The sequence below is a fragment of the Genypterus blacodes genome, unplaced genomic scaffold (assembly GCF_046128005.1).
Source record: "Genypterus blacodes isolate CSIRO-AG114 ecotype Tasmania unplaced genomic scaffold, CSIRO-AGI_Gbla_v1 ptg000022l_1, whole genome shotgun sequence".
NCBI lineage: Eukaryota > Metazoa > Chordata > Actinopteri > Ophidiiformes > Ophidiidae > Genypterus > Genypterus blacodes.
In genome coordinates this window covers 6,008,812-6,027,969 of record NW_027466835.1, presented here as the reverse complement: position 1 = coordinate 6,027,969, position 19,158 = coordinate 6,008,812, and the positions used below count along the sequence as shown (strand labels likewise).

The window sequence follows — 19,158 nt, the reverse complement described above, 5'->3', positions numbered from 1 at the left end:
AGACAGTACAGGATATCTTTAATTCAACAACAACGCATTAAAGCACTTTTGAAAACATAATTTCAGGCAGGTGACAAATACTAATTAAAATAAGACTTCACATCATGATCTGACAACTTAAATGTCATATGTGGCTTAAGAACTACAGCAGGATTCCACAGGAGTGTTAATGTGTACAGGAATGTTTGTTCATGATTGACTGAAGTAGTTCTATTCACTTGTTTTAATTCGGTGCAACAATCAGTAACCGAACAATCTTACAAAATTTCCCTTCATTCTTCAAGTAGCAAATTCCTTGGAGTTACAAGGGTATCTGACATATTCATGAGTTTTGATTGTCTATGCATTGTAGATACCACCCTGCAACTTTAAGATCACAGAATGTCAGTGTTAGTGCAATTTCATTTCACAGCGTCCCCATCACCATTTACCACTGCCCCCTTAGGACAAAAACAATCACTCATCATAAAATCCTCTAATCTTCCATTAGTACATTCATTGCGTGCGGAAATCAATTAAACCTGACTGAAAATAAGGCTGATGATCTCACACCACCAGGGCTCGCTTTTTGTTGGCGAGGAACACGTGCCAGTTGTCCCAGCGGAGTCCTGTGTTCTTGGCGCAGGATCCACCAGCAACGCATGTGTATCCAGTAGGACAGCAGTGCTTCATGTCGCTGCAGCACACCGCCTGATGGGAGGACAGGAGACAAACAGAGACAGAGACAAACACAGGCCGTTACACTTCACTTTCAACTAAGACTGATATAAACACCAGCAGTTATGTTATGTATCATACATTTGGGGAAGGACAGCAGCCCCACGTAGTTTGGGACGTCTTGCAGCAGGTCTGTTCATCTGCACAACTGGTCTCGTCATCACATTGGATCGTTCCCACCTTTGAGCCCTTCGACTGCGCCACATGCTCCAGCAAGTAAACCGGAGTGAACGGCAACGTCTCCAGCCGCAGCACGAGGAGTTTCTCACATGAGAAAGTGTCCATGTTACAGGTGAAACCTTGTGGACAGCAGTGCTCCTTATCTGCACAGCACACAGCCTGCAGACAAGACAAAGCACACAGTAGCTGAACGCTGATGAAGTCTCTCATTTTACTTATGCAAAACCCTGACCATGCTCACGTACAGAGATATGATATCATGCTCTGTATTTTCATGTCAGGAGAGATGCACTCAAACCTAATGGCTCACAATGGAAAAGCATTGTTAGAAGTTCAAGTTGCCCATGTAAAATCTACTGTTGTAACTTCATGAATAAGGGTCGAAGTCGCTCAGAAACACATAAAACACCTAAAGTGAAGTTTTTGTTGTGACAAATTTGAATCATCCTTATTCAGTGTGAATTTATGATAGAAATGAAGCTGCTGTAAGATACAAAATGAGAACATGTGTTGTTTTCTTTGCTTCTTTTCCGTATTCAGCCTCAATTTTAAGCTTAAGTTTTAAGCAGGTTGATGTAGTTACATTCCACTCCTGCACCACCCACCTGTGGCAGAGGGCAGCAGCCCCATTCACCCGTTAACAGTTGGCAGCAGGTGGACCGATCGGGGCATGAATGCTGGTCGTCACAGTCGACAGAGCCGGGCTGGTCTTCGATGCAGGTGATGGCCACATGCTTGGTGTACCACGGAATCACCACGTCTCCTTTGACACACTTGGTGGCGGTCACGTCACATTTGTATTGGTGGGGACAGCAGTGCTTTCCCTCTGAGCAGCACACCGCCTAGGGAAGTGAGAGGAGAACTGTTAGTTTCACAGCATTCTCTTCTCCAGTTTCATCAGGCGTGAAATAACCAATGTGACATATTTAGGACTGAACAAGTACTTGCTTTTGTTCGGACATTATGAAAGAGTGCAACTTTTAAAACTACAAGAGCTGCACTTTATAGTTAAGTTGATCATAAGTTCTTATCATTCGATTAGTTTGACTGAGAGGTGTGTGTGTGTGTGTGCGTGTGTGTGTATGTGTGTGATATCTTGAGGACTTTGCAAAGAAAAACCACAAACCTCCACTGATATTTCAATCATTGCACAATTAAATAAAAAAATGGTCATTGGGTTTTGCGTCCAAGTTAGATTGATCTATAGATGATGCAGACCTTTAAAGGACCAAAGACCTCCGCTACTTATCTAAACATTGAGTTGGTGGCATCGACCTCCATGAAGATATCTGATGATGCTGTGACTCACCTGAGGTAGAGGACAACAGCCCCACCTTTGGGTCGAGGCCATGAAGCAGCAGGTGTTGTCTCGGGGGCATTTGGTGTGGGCGTCACATTGAACCCAGCCAGGGTCTTCTTTGGCTTCCTCTGCTCTCATCACCTCCTTATCTTCACTCTCCACTCCTTCTGTCACCGGACTCTGGGTTGTGATCTCTGCGGCGGTGGGTGCCAAGGTGGTAAATGCGGGCACCTTCTTCTCCATGGGCACTGACCCTGAGGGGCCGTCACAGCTGCTGGCCGTCAGGTTACAGGTGGTGCCTGCGGGACAGCAGCTAAAGAGGTCTTCACAGCAGACAGCCTGGTGGGCAAAACAGCATTGAAAGTTTAGAGCTACTGTGACGAATGAAAAGGTCAGTGATGTGTAGTGTTTACCCGAAGCAGAGGACAGCACGCCCAGCCCCTGGATGAAGTCTTGCAGCAAGTACTTTGGTCCGAACATCTGGTGGTCGGGTCACATTGAATATCACGTGTTTCTGAACGCTGCCTGGGGATTGTGGGTACCTTCTGCACCCAGGGCACAGAGGTCGAGGGGTCGTCGCATGTCTCGGCAGGCAGGTTACACGTCGTTCCATTCGGGCAACAGTGTACAAAATCCTCACAACAAACCGCCTGGGAATGATACCAGCAGAGCGATGGAAACTGTTAGCACTGGCAACACTTTTTACATCATAGATTTTAACATTGAAAGGAAGTCAATATAGTCACTAAGTAACAAAATGGTGAAAGAATCGGGAAACTCTCAAAGGAGCAATAAGATGGTAAAGATCCAGCTGCTCCTGAACACAAATTTAGAAAGTTAGAGAGTTAAACCCTCCATTACGTTATTTCTAACCGATTCCATTCTGACCTCATGACTCATGTTGACTACTTCAGGTAAATGTTCAATTATGGATAAAAAAATTTCCCATTCAGTGAATATTATTTAGAATTTAAGCTTGTCATGTAATAATCTCTCTTATAGTTTTCTCTTTTTTTAACTCATCTACATGTTTGTGTGTGGTTCTTCTTACTGGCTTCATCTCTCTACCTGCACTTGTTTTTTATTAGGATTGGGAGAATTTCCCAATGAAAGCGTGAGATCAGTAAAAAACAACAACTTTATGCTCAAACACTTTGCACCACATTTGCACCTTTGGTAAAGGACAGCAGTTCCATTCTCCTTCTTTTGTTTTACAGCAGGTTGATCCGTCCTCACAGGCCGCTGTGTCATTGCAGGGGACATCATTGCCTGAAGAAATGCAATGATTAACCAAGTGTACAAGACGCCACCCAGTTCCTCCTTAAAACGTTATTTCCCCAGTTGCTATGCATCATGTAATGGCGAGGGGGCTGCACCTGCTGCCGCTGTGGTGAGAGGAGAAGCGGTCACTTCCTCTGTTGTGGAAGGAGGAAGTGTGTTCTCTGTGGTTGGTTGGTCTGGGATTTCAGTGACTTCTTCAGTGACTTCTTCAGTGACTTCTTCAGTGACTTCTTCAGTGACTTCTTCATTGATTTCTTCAGGGACTTCATCACCAACAAATTCTGCAGTCACTGATTTGCTCTCTGCGTTACAACAGGAATGCACACAAACACGTCTCTTGAGCACACACCACATCAACCGGAACCAGGAAATGAACACACATGAGCGATTCTGACCTTTTTGGTTCTCCCACTCTGCTCTCTTTCTGGCAGGAAGTTTGGCCCACATTGGCGTCTCTTTCCTGGTGGACGAGGAGATGCATTTGGACTGTGTGAGGTTGCACGTGCTGTCTTTGGGACAGCAGTGGACCTGATCCTCACAGCACACCGCCTGTTCAGACGGTAAAAACACAAAGCGTAACAGCTCCTCAGCATATTGGATAAGGAGCCAAAAGGTGCGACAACATCAGGGCATGTAAATCCTCATTCATAGCCTCACAGACGCTCCACAGTAACGCAGAAGTACCAGGCCAAAGAGGTCATGAACCACTGTGTACCTTTGGCATGGGGCAACATCCCCAGCTGCCATCAGGAGTTTGACAGCAGGTGGTTTCCTCCGGACACTCTGATTCTCCATCACTGCACTGCACCGTTTCCACAGAGTCTGTAATAGTTCAAACCGCGAGCTTTACATTAAAACCAGCTGTACGACAAAACTACAAGTGCCTGAATGTAAAAGCAAATGACATCTTTGGAGGGGCCAAACCTTTTTTAATGCAGGAGCGACTGTCTGCGCTGCACTGGTGGCCCCCGGGACAGCAATGTTTCCCATCAGGACACGGGACCCCCTGTCAGTCAGTAGGATATGAATCAGAACTTAACAGCTGAAATACAAATCAAGCATTGACAGAATACACAGTCGTTGTCATTTGGGATTGTATTTGCTGTGCATGCAATCCTCCCTTTGTAAACTGTCTTGTGATGGCAGAAAGAAATCATTCGTTATTTTTTAATGAAGTGAAAACTCTTAGCTCATTAATCAAACAATACTAGTTCCTCTTTAAAACAGGAAGCATCAGGGTTTGTGGGGGCTGTTTCCTTTTTTTATTAGTGTAGGTTTCATTATGTGTCCACTTTATAAGCATGAATGTCTTTGTAGCATCTGAGCAGAGGCATCCTCAGTAGGATTTGTGCCTGGATTACCTGGGCAAGGGGACAGCAGCCAAACTTGGTCAAGGCTCTCAGACAGGAAAACTCTGGCGGGCACCGTGACTGATCTGGACAGACATTCTCATCCTCCTCCCCCATGTAGGCCTTGATCATCCTGAAAGACTGCAGGGACAGGACGGTAAAAGTGATGCCTTGCAACAGCCCGTCGCCATTACTAAATGACAACTACAGCTCAAAACAAATCAGTCAACCATCCCTTGACAAACATCGTGTCGTTCTTACTTTAGACATTTTGGTTTGATCAGCACAGACTCTTTCAACCCAGAGCAGGCTGACGGTTGCGTTGGTGCAGCTGGATGTGGCCGCATTGCAGATTGTTCCCTCGGGACAGCAATGCATGTGATCTCCACAGCATTCAGCCTGTGTGAAAACTTTGACTGTCAAAGTGATGTGTGAAGTGATATCACACATAATAAAGGATAAGCTGTTAGCTGCTCGTAAAATAGTAAGATACTGCAGTATGATATGACTTCTATTTCTTTTAGAGTAAGAGACAATGATTATCTGGGATGTACATTTACCTACTTTGCATTTTGCTGAAGGACATCCAGCTCAATTACTGGTACTAGTGCTACTTATTTTAATTTGAAGGAAAGTGATGTAAATGTAGCTACTCTTTCCTCTTTAACCCTCCAAGATGTACATTACCAGTAAGTCTATCATTACAAATGCCTCAAAGTTGTTCTTTGGAGAAATCAAATGTATAACAAGACATGCAACACATTAACAATTTACAATTTTAATAAGTAAATATGTAGTATATTCAAATGCAATCTTTAAGAAAGACTCCAAGCATCTGCACACTGCACAAATCAGGAAGTTGAGTACTAAGATTGCTTTATTTGACTATTTGTATCAAAGTTTCCACTTAGGCTGATTATACTGAAGCATAACCGGGGTTACCTGAGGAAACGGGCAGCACTCGTAACCGCTGACCGGGTCGCTGCAGCAGGTGTGGCCGTGCTCACATCTCCCTCCATCCGGGCAGTCGTCTGCACAAGCCACGGCCAGGAAGGCCAAACTTACCACAATCCACCTCTGCATCTGCTCACACACAAAGAGCTGTGTAGACTGGAGTGTGAGTGTGTGTGTGTGTGTGTGTGTGTGTGTGTGTGTGTGTGTGTGTGTGGAGCATAAGGGGGAACTTAAACGGGTGATATTTTGCAGAACTCTAAGCCTGCCTGATCATGGAACGAAGCGTTTAGTGAAAAATGTCACTGAAAGTATAACAAAAACCCTTGCATCTTTGTCTCTTTTGTTTATCATCCAGTGCTTTACTCAATGGTGAAAGTATACATATTCTCTCATTGTTATATATATTTAGTTGAAGTAGGTAATACAGATCAAATATTACCACAAATACTAATTTTGTTTGTAAAGCAAATACTAACTTCAACCCTCTGAAGTACAGATAGCAATAGCAATAGCAACTGCAATCAATAATAACAAGAGTACATGAGTACAAAGCAACGTTATTATCAACTGAAATTTTAGTAAATCATCAACTCATTTGTATTTATTTCTATTGTTAATTAAGATAAATGTAAGGGCCAAAATATACAGGCTGAACATTACTTAATGAGAAACTCAATGTAGAGCGAAATAAGTTTAGATTCCGGGGTGTTTTAGAGAAAAAACTGTGCTGAAGCGAATTTTTGTTAATTTCACCGTGAATCTGCAAAAAAGGTAAAAAAAAAACTCGCTTTCAGTTTCGAGTTGTGAGCTCGCCTGTGGAAACTCCTATTTCTGTTAAATCTCAGGTAGGCGACCAAGAAGAAAAGATCTTACATTAATTACAAATATTCAGAGGCGGACGGAGTACACCGCTTCATTACTTAAGTAAAGGTACAGATACCGCTTGTTAAATTTTACTCGAGTACAAGTAAAAGTACTACAGTCTGATGTTTACTTAAGTAAAAGTACTGAAGTACTTGTTTTTAAAAGTACGCAAGTACCAAGAGTACATTTTCTAAATATTGTATTATTACTGCCTATAGAAACCTCCCGGATGGAGTTTTTATGGAATCTTTAATGTTAATACCTTGAAGAATGTAACAAATTATGAAAATAACACGCGCGCACGCACACACACACAGTATCCTAAGCCTATGTGTGACAAGTTGATAATAATTAATGAAGAAAAATATTACCCATCAACAGTGGTGGTAAAGTCTCGGCCTCTGATAAGTTTGACTTTCTTTTTTTATCGGTGTTCGTATGTCCAGAACACTTCGGTTTTGGTAAGGTAAAAGTCCCCGTAATTTTTTCTGACATTCTCCGGATTGATGATAGGCTGTCCCTGTCAGTGGCACCTGTACAATCCAATCACGTTTGAGAAGGAAACAACAAAATACTGAATCCACAGGGTTTCTCCGCTTTTTTAAAACCTTTTTAGTACTCCCCCAACATGATACTCGAGTAAAGTACAGATCCCTAAAAAGTGTACTTAAGTACAGTACTCAAGTAAATGTACTCCGTTACTGTCCGCCTCTGCAAATATTAGAATACAAGGCAAAAAAGTGCGTTTCGTGCTCACCTTCGCCAAAGAATTGAGGGCTGTTTGGGGCAGAGAGGTGTGTCGGAAGTGTCTCATCGTCTCATCATAACACAAACGCTTTATACAGACATGTTACGCCCCTATGTGCGTGTGTGTGAGTGAGTGAGTGAGCGAAAAGGAGAGAAAGAGAGAGAGACTGTTTACATTCTGCATACCGCACAACACAGCATTATTCCGCTAGAGGGAGCCCGGGAGATGCAGCGGCTACAGCGGAAACGGGGCGGAGCCAAGGTCAAACGGACATTTTTTAGCACTGATCTCCAAACAATAAGCACCGGCCTATCTCGTCTGTTTGTATGTCCTATCGTGGATTCTGCTGTTGTACACATTCGCGATTTTTGTGCGCACGTTTATAGTCTTTAGCCAAGCTGCAGGGCCAGGGAGCCTCTCTGGCCCGACAAACATGTTTACCCATGATCCATAATGAAGGACACGAGTCTCTCGTGGCTTTGGACCTGTGCTTGGCGTTTGCCCGTTCATCTGGCAACGCTATCGCACATTTAGAAGAAATGGATGAAAACACAACGATTCTTAAGCGACGTTTGAGTTAAAGCAGAGGTGAGTGACAAACATGACAGCGCGATATCGCTACCCAAGGGGCCAGTTAGCTTTGCAGTCGAATGCTAATATGATGTGTCCTTGTTACAGTGCTCCAGTTTAACACAATGTCTGCTTAGGAATCCATCTCATCTATCACAACTCATACCTAACATACATTCGTGTGTCTCGAAGCCATATCTCCTTCAGCTAATGGGAAAGGACAAAGAGTTCTAATAGCGATTTCCGTCATTGATCCTGCAGATAAACGTCTCTAAAATCTAAATCGGCATCTGTGGCATAGTAAACGAATCGCAGAATGTGGTTCAATGTAAATATGAGCGTTTAGTTTGTGTCCAGTGAACATAACTTCTGTACAACTTGTGTCCACACGAGGCTTGGACCTTCTTGCCATGTTACATCATGTTGATCAATTATTGACGATTGTTATGGATTAACTACTTTCCAAACTCATGGTTTAGTTTTGTATTATAAAAAAGAAAGCACAGTTCAAGTTATCTCAATGATTTAATTCCTCCACTTTGTATCACATTTGCAAACTACACGTATATGTAAATGAGCCACATCTCTCTCTCTCATTGCTGTGCACACCAAGTGAAAACAGACCGTAAGACACCAAAGTAAATACATATTTTACAAGGACAGGTTTTTTATTTATGTGACACTTCACTAACCGCATTGATCCACACAAAAAACAAGTTTATGTTATGTGCTTATGTCTGAATATGGATGCAGACTCTGAGCCTTAACCACTCTACCTACTACTTGGGACTACTTGAGACATGCTCGTCGTAGATAAGCTATCATAGTTTGCAGTGACCTCGTTAAAGCTCCTCCGCCTAGATTTGGGCGGCTCACATCATGGAAGACACAGTCCGACCCTCGCTGGGCTCTGATGTCATAAAATGGCCGTTTCTTCTTGAATTGCCAATGGAAAATTTGGAGCAAATGTTAAACACAGATCTGTCTTTTGCTAATTTTCCAACTTGATTTATGTTCATTTAGATTATCTTATTAAGCCACCAGACACTGATCCAGCTTCAGATTGGTGTAAGGTTGCCGACGCTCCACCCTGCTGTTTGTTTGACAAAACCGCAGGACAAAGATACCCTGGCAGAGGCATGCGAGGCAGACCGTTAGTGTACCGGGTTACAGTGTAGTGGGTGTAATGTGGTACCGTGTGTTTGTGGGCCTCACAGGTAGCCAGGATGGGGGACCGGGCTTCGAGTGGACCAGTGGCTCCGATCTCTCCGCTGCAGCAGATGCTGGCCTCTGGTACTGGAGCTCTCCTCACATCCGTTTTTGGTGAGTGTGGCACATTTACAGAACCGATCCTTGTGTTACATTATTGCTAAACTCTCAGGTTTGGGCGTGACGGCAGTAATCAAATCTGTCGAATTTGTTTACAGTCACACCGCTGGACGTTGTGAAGATCCGGATGCAGGCTCAGCAGACACCGTTCTCCAAAGGTAAGACAACAGAGCCCAGTGGCTGCTATCCAGCACCCACAGCAAGTTATCCCTCCATTTATTTGGATCTACAGCGCTGATCCAGTGTCACAGCGTTCTTTTGCACACTGTGGTTGACCTTTCAATGGTTTCATTGGGTAGTGAAACACATAGGTTAGGGTGTGCAGTTCTTTGTGTTTGCCTACAACAGCTGCATGCGAGTGGTATATGCAGTATACCTCAATGCTTTTGCTAACCCCTCTCCACTTGTCTTCTGCGCTCTCCTCACCCCCGTCTTTCTCCGTCCTCCCTTTGCTCTGTTTCCTAGCTTTTGCCTGTGAAGCTGCACCCTGGAGTGGCGTCTTGCGCCCCTCCAAGTGTGAGTATCTGACTGGCTGTCAATACGTGCTACAACATGGGTTTGGTTTGATGACTCGTGGCCACAAGGTTAACTAACCAACATCTCTCTTCCTTAAAAACAACATCATGCTTGAACAAACCCATCTACTCACTTGCTGACTTGTGTTCACCTTATGAGGTTGTTAACTGCAATCTACTGGAGCTCTTAAAACAGCTGTAATGAAACAGGAAATGATCGTTATTTACTTCAGCTAAGTCCTTGTTGTTTCTCCTGGTGAAAAGGCTGTTTCGCTTTTATATTCAGCCACAAAGTCAAATAAACAGTTGGCGCTCGTTGTAAATCAATGCCATTTTCAGAAAATCCGTGAAAGTTTTGTCAATATTGTACCTAAGAGGAGCTCTAAATCAACAGGTAGAGCTAACAGAGGCAAGGACGTCTCTGCGGTCATTGCCATCGCCTGTGTAACTAATTTTAGAAAACGCTAAAAATATACGCCACAGTAACAATGAAAGGCTGCAGCGTCAATTCCAGAATCAGACTCTCCAATAAATGATCAGGTGGTCGCAGTCAGATCAGATCATAGTTCTATAGAGTTATTGTGCTGATTTTCTGAACCTTTCACAGGGAAGTGTTTCCTGTATTGTAACGGACTGATGGATCACGTCTACGTGTGTCAGAACGGAACCGCCTGCACCAGCTGGTACAAGACACCAACAACACACTTCAGTGGGACTCTAGTGAGTGTTGTTATACCGACCGTAATCTTTCACTGCTTAGGGGGGGGGTTTGTCTCATTTTTCTCACAGCTGATTTGTTTGCGCCGCAGGATGCTTTCGTGAAAATCAGTCGCCACGAAGGGCTCAGGTCTCTGTGGAGCGGCCTGCCACCAACACTGTGAGTGTGGAACATGTTTATCCTCTCCCAATGTTCAAGATAAGAAAGCAAATGCATCAGAAAACACAAATGAATGAGTACAGTCACTGAGTAATGACATGACAATGAAACATAAAGAGCGATACATTAACTCACCAAGTTAAAGAGGAAGCCGGTTGAAATCTAGAAGGGGAAAAGAAGAAACAAAGATAATAAATAAAGGACTAAGAATCAGTTACATAAGTGTTGTGCTGACTGAATTCTCCTCTGTCACTCCAAACCTTTGCCTTGCGTGTGCGTGTGCGTGTGCGTGTGCGTGTGTGTGTGCGTGTGTGTGTGGTAGGGTTATGGCTGTACCTGCCACTGTGATCTACTTCACCTGCTACGACCAACTGCGGGACTTCCTGAGGTACCGTCTGGGCTTCCAGGGCAGCCACATCCCCCTCCTTGCTGGTGGACTCGCTAGACGTGAGTACATGAAAGACAAACACACACACGCACACCCTAACCGCACTGCATGACTCATGTACATGTATGTGTGCGCTGCAGTGGGTGCGGTGACGGTGATCAGCCCTCTGGAGCTGGTCCGGACTAAGATGCAGTCCCGTCAGCTGTCCTACAGCGAGCTGCAGGTGTGCATCCGCTCCGCCGTGGCCCAGGGCGGCGTGCTGTCGCTCTGGAGGGGCTGGGGGCCCACAGTGCTCAGAGACGTCCCCTTCTCTGGTGAGATCATATTAAGAGACAAAAGGTCTAAATTAATGTCAGTTCTAATTAAAGTAAGAGTACAGTCACTATGGTAACATGTTTTATTTGTTTGTACTGCGATTATGGCAGGAGTGAACCAACCGACCAGAATGTGAAAAAAGGCATATTACGTAATGATGGTTTCCTGTCTATGAAGCAACAGGACTTGCGAAACACAAAGTGATTTAGTGCAATAACAGTTATGCAACAACTCGTTAATCATAAACAATGTTGATGTTTACTAAAGTCACAGGTTTCTCCTCATTGCTGTCAACCAGTCAGCAAACTCCTGTTTGTTTCTGCAGCTCTGTACTGGTTTAACTATGAACTGGTGAAGGCTCATCTTTGTGAGCAAGCAGGAAGACCTCAGGCCAACTTCTCCATCAGCTTCACCGCAGGAGCCGTGTCTGGAACCGTGAGTATTTACTTTTACATGCAACATATGCGAGTATGCAGGGTTTCACTGCGTAAACGTCTCCTGATATTTTACACCAACAATCGGCATTGCCACTATGGAACGAGATCAATTCTTTTCTGCTTTTCATGTGAATACAAAGGTGTCAGCTGTTTGCTCCCCAGCTTTAGTTTCACTGATTCACAGTCAGTGAAACAGTTTAATCTGAAGCACTGCTATGCAATTATATCAGAGTCAAATCATAAGACTCAAAAGTTTGATGATAAAACTTGAAGCTCCACCTCTGTGATGTAATTGCATTGTCTCAGACGTACAATTAGAGTTCAGTGTTTGACCCAAATTCAAAGTATAATATTTCTTGAGCAATAACATATCACCTATACTAACATGTTTGTGCACAGATGATATCTAAGCTTATTTCTGTGGCACCTATAGATTGCTGCAATCTTGACGCTGCCGTTTGACGTGGTGAAAACACGCAGACAGATCCAGCTGGGAGAGATGGACACGCTAGGAGGTTTGTGCTGGTCCATGCTTGCTGCTGTGTACAATGAAAACTTAAGAGTATCTATAAATGTAATGTTAAGGTAATATCATAAATTGTGACTGTTACCTTTTATCACTTTTCCCTATAGTTCCCCTAAAGAAATCCACTTCCACATGGCACATAATGAAAGGAATATGGGCTGAGATGGGCTACAGAGGCCTGTTTGCAGGTACACACTCTTATATCCTCTTGTGAACTAAAGACACACAATGTTTGCCGTGCTAAAATCTGAGGTTAAAGCAACGTGGATCTGTGCACTCCACAGGTTTCATGCCCAGGGTGTTCAAAGTGGCGCCTGCCTGTGCCGTTATGATCAGCAGCTATGAGTTTGGAAAGACCTTCTTCCACAAGATGAACCTGGATCAAGAGCGACAGGGCTGCTGAAGGAGAAAGTCTCCCCCAAACAGATGCTGACAAAGACGTATCAAGAGAGAGAATGAGGAAGGGCCCAGACAGTCGTGGCGCCACACCCTGCTTCGAGCTCTCTGTCCTCTTTATTTGTGAACAGACTGTGATAAGACTTGAACAACTAAATGTTGAACCTAAATGTGAACTGAGTGTCAGTGTCGCACTTGAATTTACAAGTCAGGATGCTGAGGGAAAGTTTGGGACCACAGATGGGTTTTGGTTAGTCACATAAACTTTTACAGAGATCTTTGAAGGATGGGGGTGGGGGGGTTTCTTGAGTACTTTTATTTTAATGCCTTAGAGAAGGAACCAAATTACACCAACAAAGATCTCAAACACACTGGTGACACTCTACCTGCTCACTCACTGGACAAGGGTGTCATCTGAATGCCTGGACATGTTAAAGCTTCATCTATGCAGCACAATGGTATAAGATATACAGTAAATGCTTGTTGGGAAAATCAAAAATTCTCCAAATGACTGCAACTGCATCAATACTGTAGCATGAGTTTGAGGAAAATGTTTCCATTCCATTTTAAAATGCCTGACAAGCTGCATGATGACAATACAGAATCCTTCAGGCGGGTTTAAGGCCTGCAGTAATGAGGCATTTTGACATTTATCTACTGAGTAAATAAGTGACAAACTCTGTTGTATGCTAGATGGGCTGATTTGTGGCACTTATGAATGCTCTTGTCTCTCTTCTGCTCTCTCGAGGAAAGCCATTGTATAACTAAACACAAGAGGTTCATACTCATGCCGATGAACAGATGGCAAACTAAACATGGGACAAGAACAGAGTTGGTATTTTCATTTGTGTATGAAGATTGCATTTTCTGTAATTTAAAACAAAATGAACAAAGTAGCTATATTACTCTCTGAGCAAGGTTTTACAATTCTGCTCGTCGATGTACCCGGCTTCACAAATATACAAACTTTCTCAAATTTGGCAGAATTGCATGACATGATGCAGAAGGAAGAAGGTTCTCAAAACTGGCATTTTTGTTGAATTCCATCTGACGCCCACGCCTACAGCGATGCTACATCGGAATTTGATTTAAAAAAAAAAAAATGATGTAACGCCTTAAAAATTGTTTGTGTATTTTTTATTGTACAGTAAAGGAAATAAAAGTATAAAACAAAGTTTGCTTTCTATGTGTAGTTTTCCAATTGAGAGTGCAAATGACAGCTGTTTCCATCACCTGCACAGCCTAATTAATGTACAGTTGTCAGTTGGTAGCTCTAATTGTACACAGCATATGTAATATTTAAAAGACATACTTACACATACCTAAAAATAAACACAACTAAATTCTGTGTTGATGGCAGCACTGATTACTTAAATGCCGTTTATCAAACATGTTATGTACTTCATGTTGCTTTAAATATATTCTAACTTCACGCAGCTGCTTGTATCTGTACACACTACACAGGCTGGCGTACATGGTAGATAAGTTTAGCGAACTAGCGATATCTAGTGGCCAGTCAGTTTAACACAAGTGAGTGGGCAAATCTCGCAGGCGGGACTTCACTGAGGGTAGTCACGCGATCTCCCGCGAGATTATCTTACATATATAAAGGGTAGTTCCCCCTATCTCAGGCCTCTTTCAATCGGAACGGACTCATCATGGTAAGGCCACCTCCTAAATCTGACATTGGCAATCCACATGTCATCTTAAGCCATCCGCTTGATTTCGTCTTTTCTATTTATGCGAACAACACTTCCTGACTTTTCAACACGATCCTGTGATTATTTATCATATTATTGAAAGCTAGATGTATTTTGAGTTAGTTAGCTCCTGCTCCTTTTTTTTACCGGCTACTAGCAAAATGGCTGCTCACCGTAGGCCCGCAAAGCTATTTATAGGCTTATAGAATCAAACGAGATTATTCGGAAATGTTTAGTGAAGCTGAAATAGTGTTGTGGCTTTATTAAAAATAATGGTACTCTTGGTAGTGACTGACTCGACAAGATAATGCCACCAGCCAGACTCGACGTGGCATGTTAGCTGCATGGCTAACGTAGATGCGGTACCTACTTGAAAATGAATTCCAGGAAATAACATGATTTTTTTTTTTTCTCACCCACAGTCCCACCGAAAGTTTTCGGCTCCGCGCCACGGATCCCTGGGCTTCTTGCCCCGCAAGAGAGCCAGTCGTCACCGCGGTAAGGCGAAGAGCTTCCCCAAGGATGATCCCACCAAGCCCGTCCACCTGACCGCCTTCCTGGGCTACAAGGCCGGCATGACTCACATCGTCCGCGAGGTCGACAGACCCGGATCAAGTAAGTTAAACTTGAAAATCTCCTCGGATCGCTGCGGTGCACTGCCTGTGATGAGACTCTCGACGGGCGGACTGACTGGGTTTATAGCCCCTGCTGAATGTCGAGCACTGAGCGCAGTCTGCCTATGACACGGCTGCAGCGAACTGATTGTCAGACTACTATAAATATACTTTGGAGTATTAAGATTGTAATAGTAATATGACTAGAGCTTAAAAAATGGAAGACTTTGATCCTAAAGTAACGTGAGTTTTTCATGAGTAACCGATCATCGTGTAACCAAATAAATGTTTTTGCAGAGGTGAACAAGAAGGAAGTGGTTGAGGCTGTGACCATTGTGGAGACTCCTCCCATGATGGTCGTTGGCGTTGTGGGATACGTCAGCACCCCACGTGGCCTGCGCTCCTTCAAGACCATCTTTGCTGAGCATGTCAGTGATGAGTGCAAGCGTCGCTTCTACAAGAACTGGTGAGATGATGCACAGAATGGGCAACTTAACCCTCAGCTTAGAGTAAACTGAATGAAGCAGTTAGTTGCTCAGTGTTCAGGAAATGTTCCCAGTGTTTCACTGAGCGAGTCTAACTTTACGGTGGCCCATGTGGCAGCTCCGCTCAGGTGTCCCGCACCTCGATGAGCTCCGGGCTCCTCTGGCCAGTGGAAAGAGCTTCTTAGAAACTGTGCCATGAGCCAAAATCTCCTAAGAGCTGTTTTCGCCCCCTTGTCCATGTGAAGGGAGGGCAAGCAGCTCTGCACTGTGTTCTTCCACTGACCCTCTGGGGTTATGAGGGACCTGTGCCAACCTGTGTGCCTCTTCTCTGTCCTGCTGAAATGACGCTCTCAGGTACAAGTCCAAGAAGAAGGCTTTCACAAAGTACTGCAAGAAATGGCAGGATGATGAAGGCAAGAAGCAGCTGGAGAAGGACTTTGGCTCCATGAAGAAGTACTGCCAGGTCATCCGCATCATCGCCCACACCCAGGTTGGTTTTTTTAAGACATTTTTCAGAGATGGACTTGGGGTGTAATAGTTTACAAATCTGTCAGTGAAGAGACCACGGAACCTGCGTCAGGCATGGCGCCCGACTTATATGAGGATGTCTTCCAGCTGCCTTCCTTCTGAGACTATAGAGTTGTTACTCAGTAAAGTGATGGGTTTACATGTGGCCATTTGCTCAGTTCTGATTTGTACCTGGATCCTTGCAGATGCGCCTGTTGCCCCTGAGACAGAAGAAGGCTCACCTCATGGAGGTGCAGCTTAACGGCGGCTCCATCGCCGATAAGGTTGACTGGGCCCGTGAGAAGCTGGAGCAGTCTGTGCCAATCAACAATGTCTTCACTCAGGATGAGATGATCGACGTCATCGGTGTCACAAAGGGTCACGGATACAAGGGTGAGTGTTCCCCTTAAAATCTACTGGTGTGTAGGCTTTACATTCAGGATGGTTTGCTGACGAGCATCTCCTCTGGTTTGGCTCATGCAGGTGTCACCAGCCGTTGGCACACAAAGAAGCTTCCACGCAAAACTCATCGTGGTCTGCGTAAGGTGGCCTGTATCGGTGCCTGGCATCCTGCCCGTGTGGCCTTCTCTGTCGCCCGTGCCGGTCAGAAGGGTTACTTCCACCGTACTGAGATCAACAAAAAGGTACGTAGTAAAGATGATACATATGGGTTGTATCAGTGCATCTGGCAAAGTCTCACACATTGCTTGAACAAAAATCCTTGCAATTGTGTAGATCTACAAGATTGGCCAAGGCTACCACACAAAGGATGGCAAACTGGTGAAGAACAACGCCTCCACCGAGTACGACCTGTCCAACAAGAGCATCAACCCCCTGGTGAGTGATCATGCAGCTGTCCCTTACTTTGACTGTTGGGTTCTGAAGCAAATGAAACTCACGGCTGCATCTCTTTATCATAGGGAGGGTTTGTCCACTACGGTGATGTGACCAATGACTTCGTCATGCTCAAGGGATGTGTGATCGGTACCAAGAAGAGGGTGCTCACGCTCCGCAAGGTAATGACACAGCACATTATCATGTGATGCATCTGAGAGTCCCCATTACATTGATGAACATTGTACAAGGAGTGGGTGTTGACTGGTCCACTTTGTCTCAGTCTCTCCTGGTGCAGACCAGCCGTCGTGCCATGGAGAAGATCGACCTCAAGTTCATCGACACCACATCCAAGTTTGGTCATGGTCGCTTCCAGACTGTGGATGAGAAGAAGGCGTTCATGGTGAGGATTTGTTTGCAGCTTCAGTATTTCCATATCAATAAATCAGCTCTTCATCTGTTAGGAGCAGCAGTGAGCGTACAGATGAGTTTGTCTGCTAAACTGAAGACTTTTGTGTCAAGATAATAAACCGCTTAAAGTATGTAGATATCCTGTGTTTAATGTTTCCAGCACTGTTCGTAACCTGGTTCATGTTCAGTATGAACTTTGGTTCCATTCCAGTGCTATAGTGAGCCCCGGTGAGGCAGGGGAGCACTGCCACTCTGTGCACAGCTCCCTGTTCACTCATTGGGAACATGGCCTCTTGCAGGCCAACACACACGGCTGCAGGCCAACACTCTGACTATAAAGCATTGGCATGCAGCTCACCACCTTATTCCTCTTTCCACAGGGACCACTCAAGAAGGACCGGGTCACCAAGGAGGAGACTGCCTGAATGTCCTGTCCTACTCTGTCTGTGCTGGACCAAGATGCATTCTGTACTGCAGAGTTATTTAATAAAAAAAACAAATGAATCTCGTGTGTCTGCGTTTCATCCCTTATTCAAAAGTATAAGTTGTATGGTCAAGTGCTCCACTTCTGCATTGTGGGTACTCCTTGTTCACTGACTTTCCATGCTTGCGTTGCATCCTTTAAAACAAGTACTGGCTCATTCAATGCTTGAGCCCAGCTACAATGAGAGGAATATTTGGGGCATGAGACAGTTCAGTCAGAATGTAATTGTCCCATTATAGTCAACATTTCAAAAATGATTTGAGGCCCAAATGCTGTGTTCATTGAGAGAAGGGCCTGACATCTGCATCATGATGGGAATAAACAAGTCTGGGTTTTCATATGTATGCAGTTGGGGCATTAAAATTTAAACATTGGTAACATTTCACTCTGTAAGAACTCAAACTTGTTCAATGGTGTAGTTTGACCAATTTCCAAAGATGCGGTGAAGTATAAAGGGGGTTTGATTGCCCAGACAGTAACACTAGCCTGTCTCACTCTAAGCAGGTCTGCATTGAGTCTGAAACCAAACCCTTTTCTGGTTTGTGCAAACCCAGATTCATCTTGACCTTTTTGAAACAGTCTTGACTAAAGTTCATTCTCTATTCAGATCAAAACATACAGCAAGAGGTTAAAAACAACTGCATGCTTAGGCCTCATTCTTCACTCAAGTCATGAACGTTCCAGCACTTTCCTGAGGCGGAGATAGAAAATCTTTGGGTCACTATTAACCTTGTGGCTTGACTGAGTCAGCATGTTGGTGGCTGACAACCTCGTGCTCAGTAATTAATGCAGCACGGTTAGTTAATTGGCGATGAGCTGCTACAGGCATTTGCAGAGCGCTCTTGGTCGAATGTGTAAAATACTTGAGGACGAGCGTTGGTCATTTATCACAGGCTGATCTAGTTACACTGCAACATACGGGAGAATAAGTCCTATTTTTCTAATCACCCCACTGAGCACTGTTAAACACAATCACTCCGCTCTCACGTATCGCATCTGAAAAGGTCAGTGTCAGCTGTGCAAAACCGATGGCCAAGACGCTCCATTTAGCTAACATTGCATGTTTAATTGGCTATACGTGTCCTTGAGCTTTAAGTCTGGGACGTTGGGGCTGACATCAGAAGTCCAGCAGTCACAGCTCAGTAATTAAGCCCCACCATCCATTCTGACTCATCACTGCCAAAACTAAAAAAAAAACCCTCCACTTCAGCAGGTAATGAGGTAACCCTGAGAGGGCTCCACAGGCCATTTAGACGTCCAGCACAAACGCCTCCCTGAGACGTCTCTGCATAATATTCCGCACTCTTTGCAAAAAAGTGGATTTCCTATACGGACCTCCAAGGTCCTGCCTCGCTCGCATTAACCTGAAGTCTTGGT

The 19,158-nt window shown here is 44.3% G+C and overlaps 3 protein-coding genes and 2 non-coding genes across 9 annotated transcripts in view; 4 read left to right on the top strand and 1 right to left on the bottom strand.

The window, feature by feature from the left end:
• The window catches only part of rpl3 (ribosomal protein L3), a 169,499-nt gene extending 151,698 nt beyond the window's left edge, over positions 1-17,801 (top strand). Inside the window, exons 1-10 of one of the 2 annotated variants that reach the window (XM_076142843.1) lie at positions 14,367-14,407; positions 14,869-15,061; positions 15,358-15,526; positions 15,900-16,035; positions 16,259-16,445; positions 16,536-16,696; positions 16,788-16,889; positions 16,973-17,068; positions 17,170-17,289; positions 17,678-17,801. In XM_076142843.1, the coding sequence (XP_075998958.1) occupies positions 14,405-14,407; positions 14,869-15,061; positions 15,358-15,526; positions 15,900-16,035; positions 16,259-16,445; positions 16,536-16,696; positions 16,788-16,889; positions 16,973-17,068; positions 17,170-17,289; positions 17,678-17,722 (1,212 nt within the window). In that variant the 5' untranslated portion in view covers positions 14,367-14,404 and the 3' untranslated portion in view covers positions 17,723-17,801. Of the gene's footprint in view, positions 1-14,366; positions 14,408-14,868; positions 15,062-15,357; positions 15,527-15,899; positions 16,036-16,258; positions 16,446-16,535; positions 16,697-16,787; positions 16,890-16,972; positions 17,069-17,169; positions 17,290-17,677 lie in introns of those variants that run through there. The other variant, XM_076142842.1, reaches the window with a different exon arrangement.
• grna (granulin a) lies at positions 2-7,545 on the bottom strand. 3 transcript variants are annotated; one of them, XM_076142697.1, is made up of 14 exons: positions 7,403-7,545; positions 5,770-5,910; positions 5,089-5,226; positions 4,840-4,968; positions 4,403-4,484; positions 4,194-4,300; positions 3,874-4,027; positions 3,574-3,780; positions 3,369-3,466; positions 2,611-2,847; positions 2,207-2,536; positions 1,503-1,739; positions 799-1,056; positions 2-690 (listed from the first exon to the last, which is right to left on the bottom strand). In XM_076142697.1, exons 1-14 carry the CDS (start codon positions 7,457-7,459, stop codon positions 547-549), a joined length of 2,319 nt encoding a protein of 772 aa, XP_075998812.1. In that variant the 5' UTR covers positions 7,460-7,545; the 3' UTR covers positions 2-546. The 3 variants fall into 3 exon arrangements, with proteins under 3 accessions (XP_075998812.1, XP_075998811.1, XP_075998813.1); XM_076142696.1 differs by having other exon boundaries at positions 5,770-5,937; positions 7,403-7,510; XM_076142698.1 differs by lacking the exon at positions 7,403-7,545 and adding an exon at positions 7,017-7,153.
• Positions 7,748-13,828, top strand: slc25a39 (solute carrier family 25 member 39). 2 transcript variants are annotated; one of them, XM_076142699.1, is made up of 12 exons: positions 7,748-7,981; positions 9,181-9,286; positions 9,391-9,450; positions 9,758-9,808; positions 10,415-10,527; positions 10,617-10,684; positions 11,007-11,131; positions 11,213-11,386; positions 11,713-11,822; positions 12,258-12,339; positions 12,458-12,538; positions 12,635-13,828. In XM_076142699.1, the coding sequence occupies exons 2-12, from the start codon at positions 9,190-9,192 to the stop codon at positions 12,751-12,753; spliced, it is 1,080 nt and encodes a 359-aa protein (XP_075998814.1). In that variant the 5' UTR covers positions 7,748-7,981; positions 9,181-9,189; the 3' UTR covers positions 12,754-13,828. The 2 variants fall into 2 exon arrangements, with proteins under 2 accessions (XP_075998814.1, XP_075998815.1); XM_076142700.1 differs by lacking the exon at positions 9,758-9,808 and having other exon boundaries at positions 7,750-7,981.
• On the top strand, positions 16,091-16,181 carry LOC142992775 (small nucleolar RNA U83B). The gene has a single exon (XR_012961075.1). It is a non-coding gene; the product is annotated as a small nucleolar RNA U83B (small nucleolar RNA).
• Positions 17,455-17,586, top strand: LOC142992774 (small nucleolar RNA SNORA54). The gene has a single exon (XR_012961074.1). It is a non-coding gene; the product is annotated as a small nucleolar RNA SNORA54 (small nucleolar RNA).
• Positions 17,802-19,158: the final 1,357 nt, after the last annotated feature.

What these genes read in the sequence shown, in the direction of transcription:
- grna (XM_076142696.1), bottom strand. Translation starts at nt 7,459, where the DNA reads ATGAGACACTTCCGACACACCTCTCTGCCCCAAACAGCCCTCAATTCT. An exon ending in CCCTCAATTCTTTGGCGAAG is followed by an intron (nt 5,938 to 7,402) that starts GTGAGCACGAAA and finishes CTCACACTCCAG; the next exon opens with TCTACACAGCTCTTTGTGTG. An exon ending in TCTCACCACAGCGGCAGCAG is followed by an intron (nt 3,467 to 3,573) that starts GTGCAGCCCCCT and finishes GCATTTCTTCAG; the next exon opens with GCAATGATGTCCCCTGCAAT.
- slc25a39 (XM_076142699.1), top strand. Translation starts at nt 9,190, where the DNA reads ATGGGGGACCGGGCTTCGAGTGGACCAGTGGCTCCGATCTCTCCGCTG. An exon ending in CACACTTCAGTGGGACTCTA is followed by an intron (nt 10,528 to 10,616) that starts GTGAGTGTTGTT and finishes TTTGCGCCGCAG; the next exon opens with GATGCTTTCGTGAAAATCAG. An exon ending in AGCGGCCTGCCACCAACACT is followed by an intron (nt 10,685 to 11,006) that starts GTGAGTGTGGAA and finishes TGTGTGTGGTAG; the next exon opens with GGTTATGGCTGTACCTGCCA.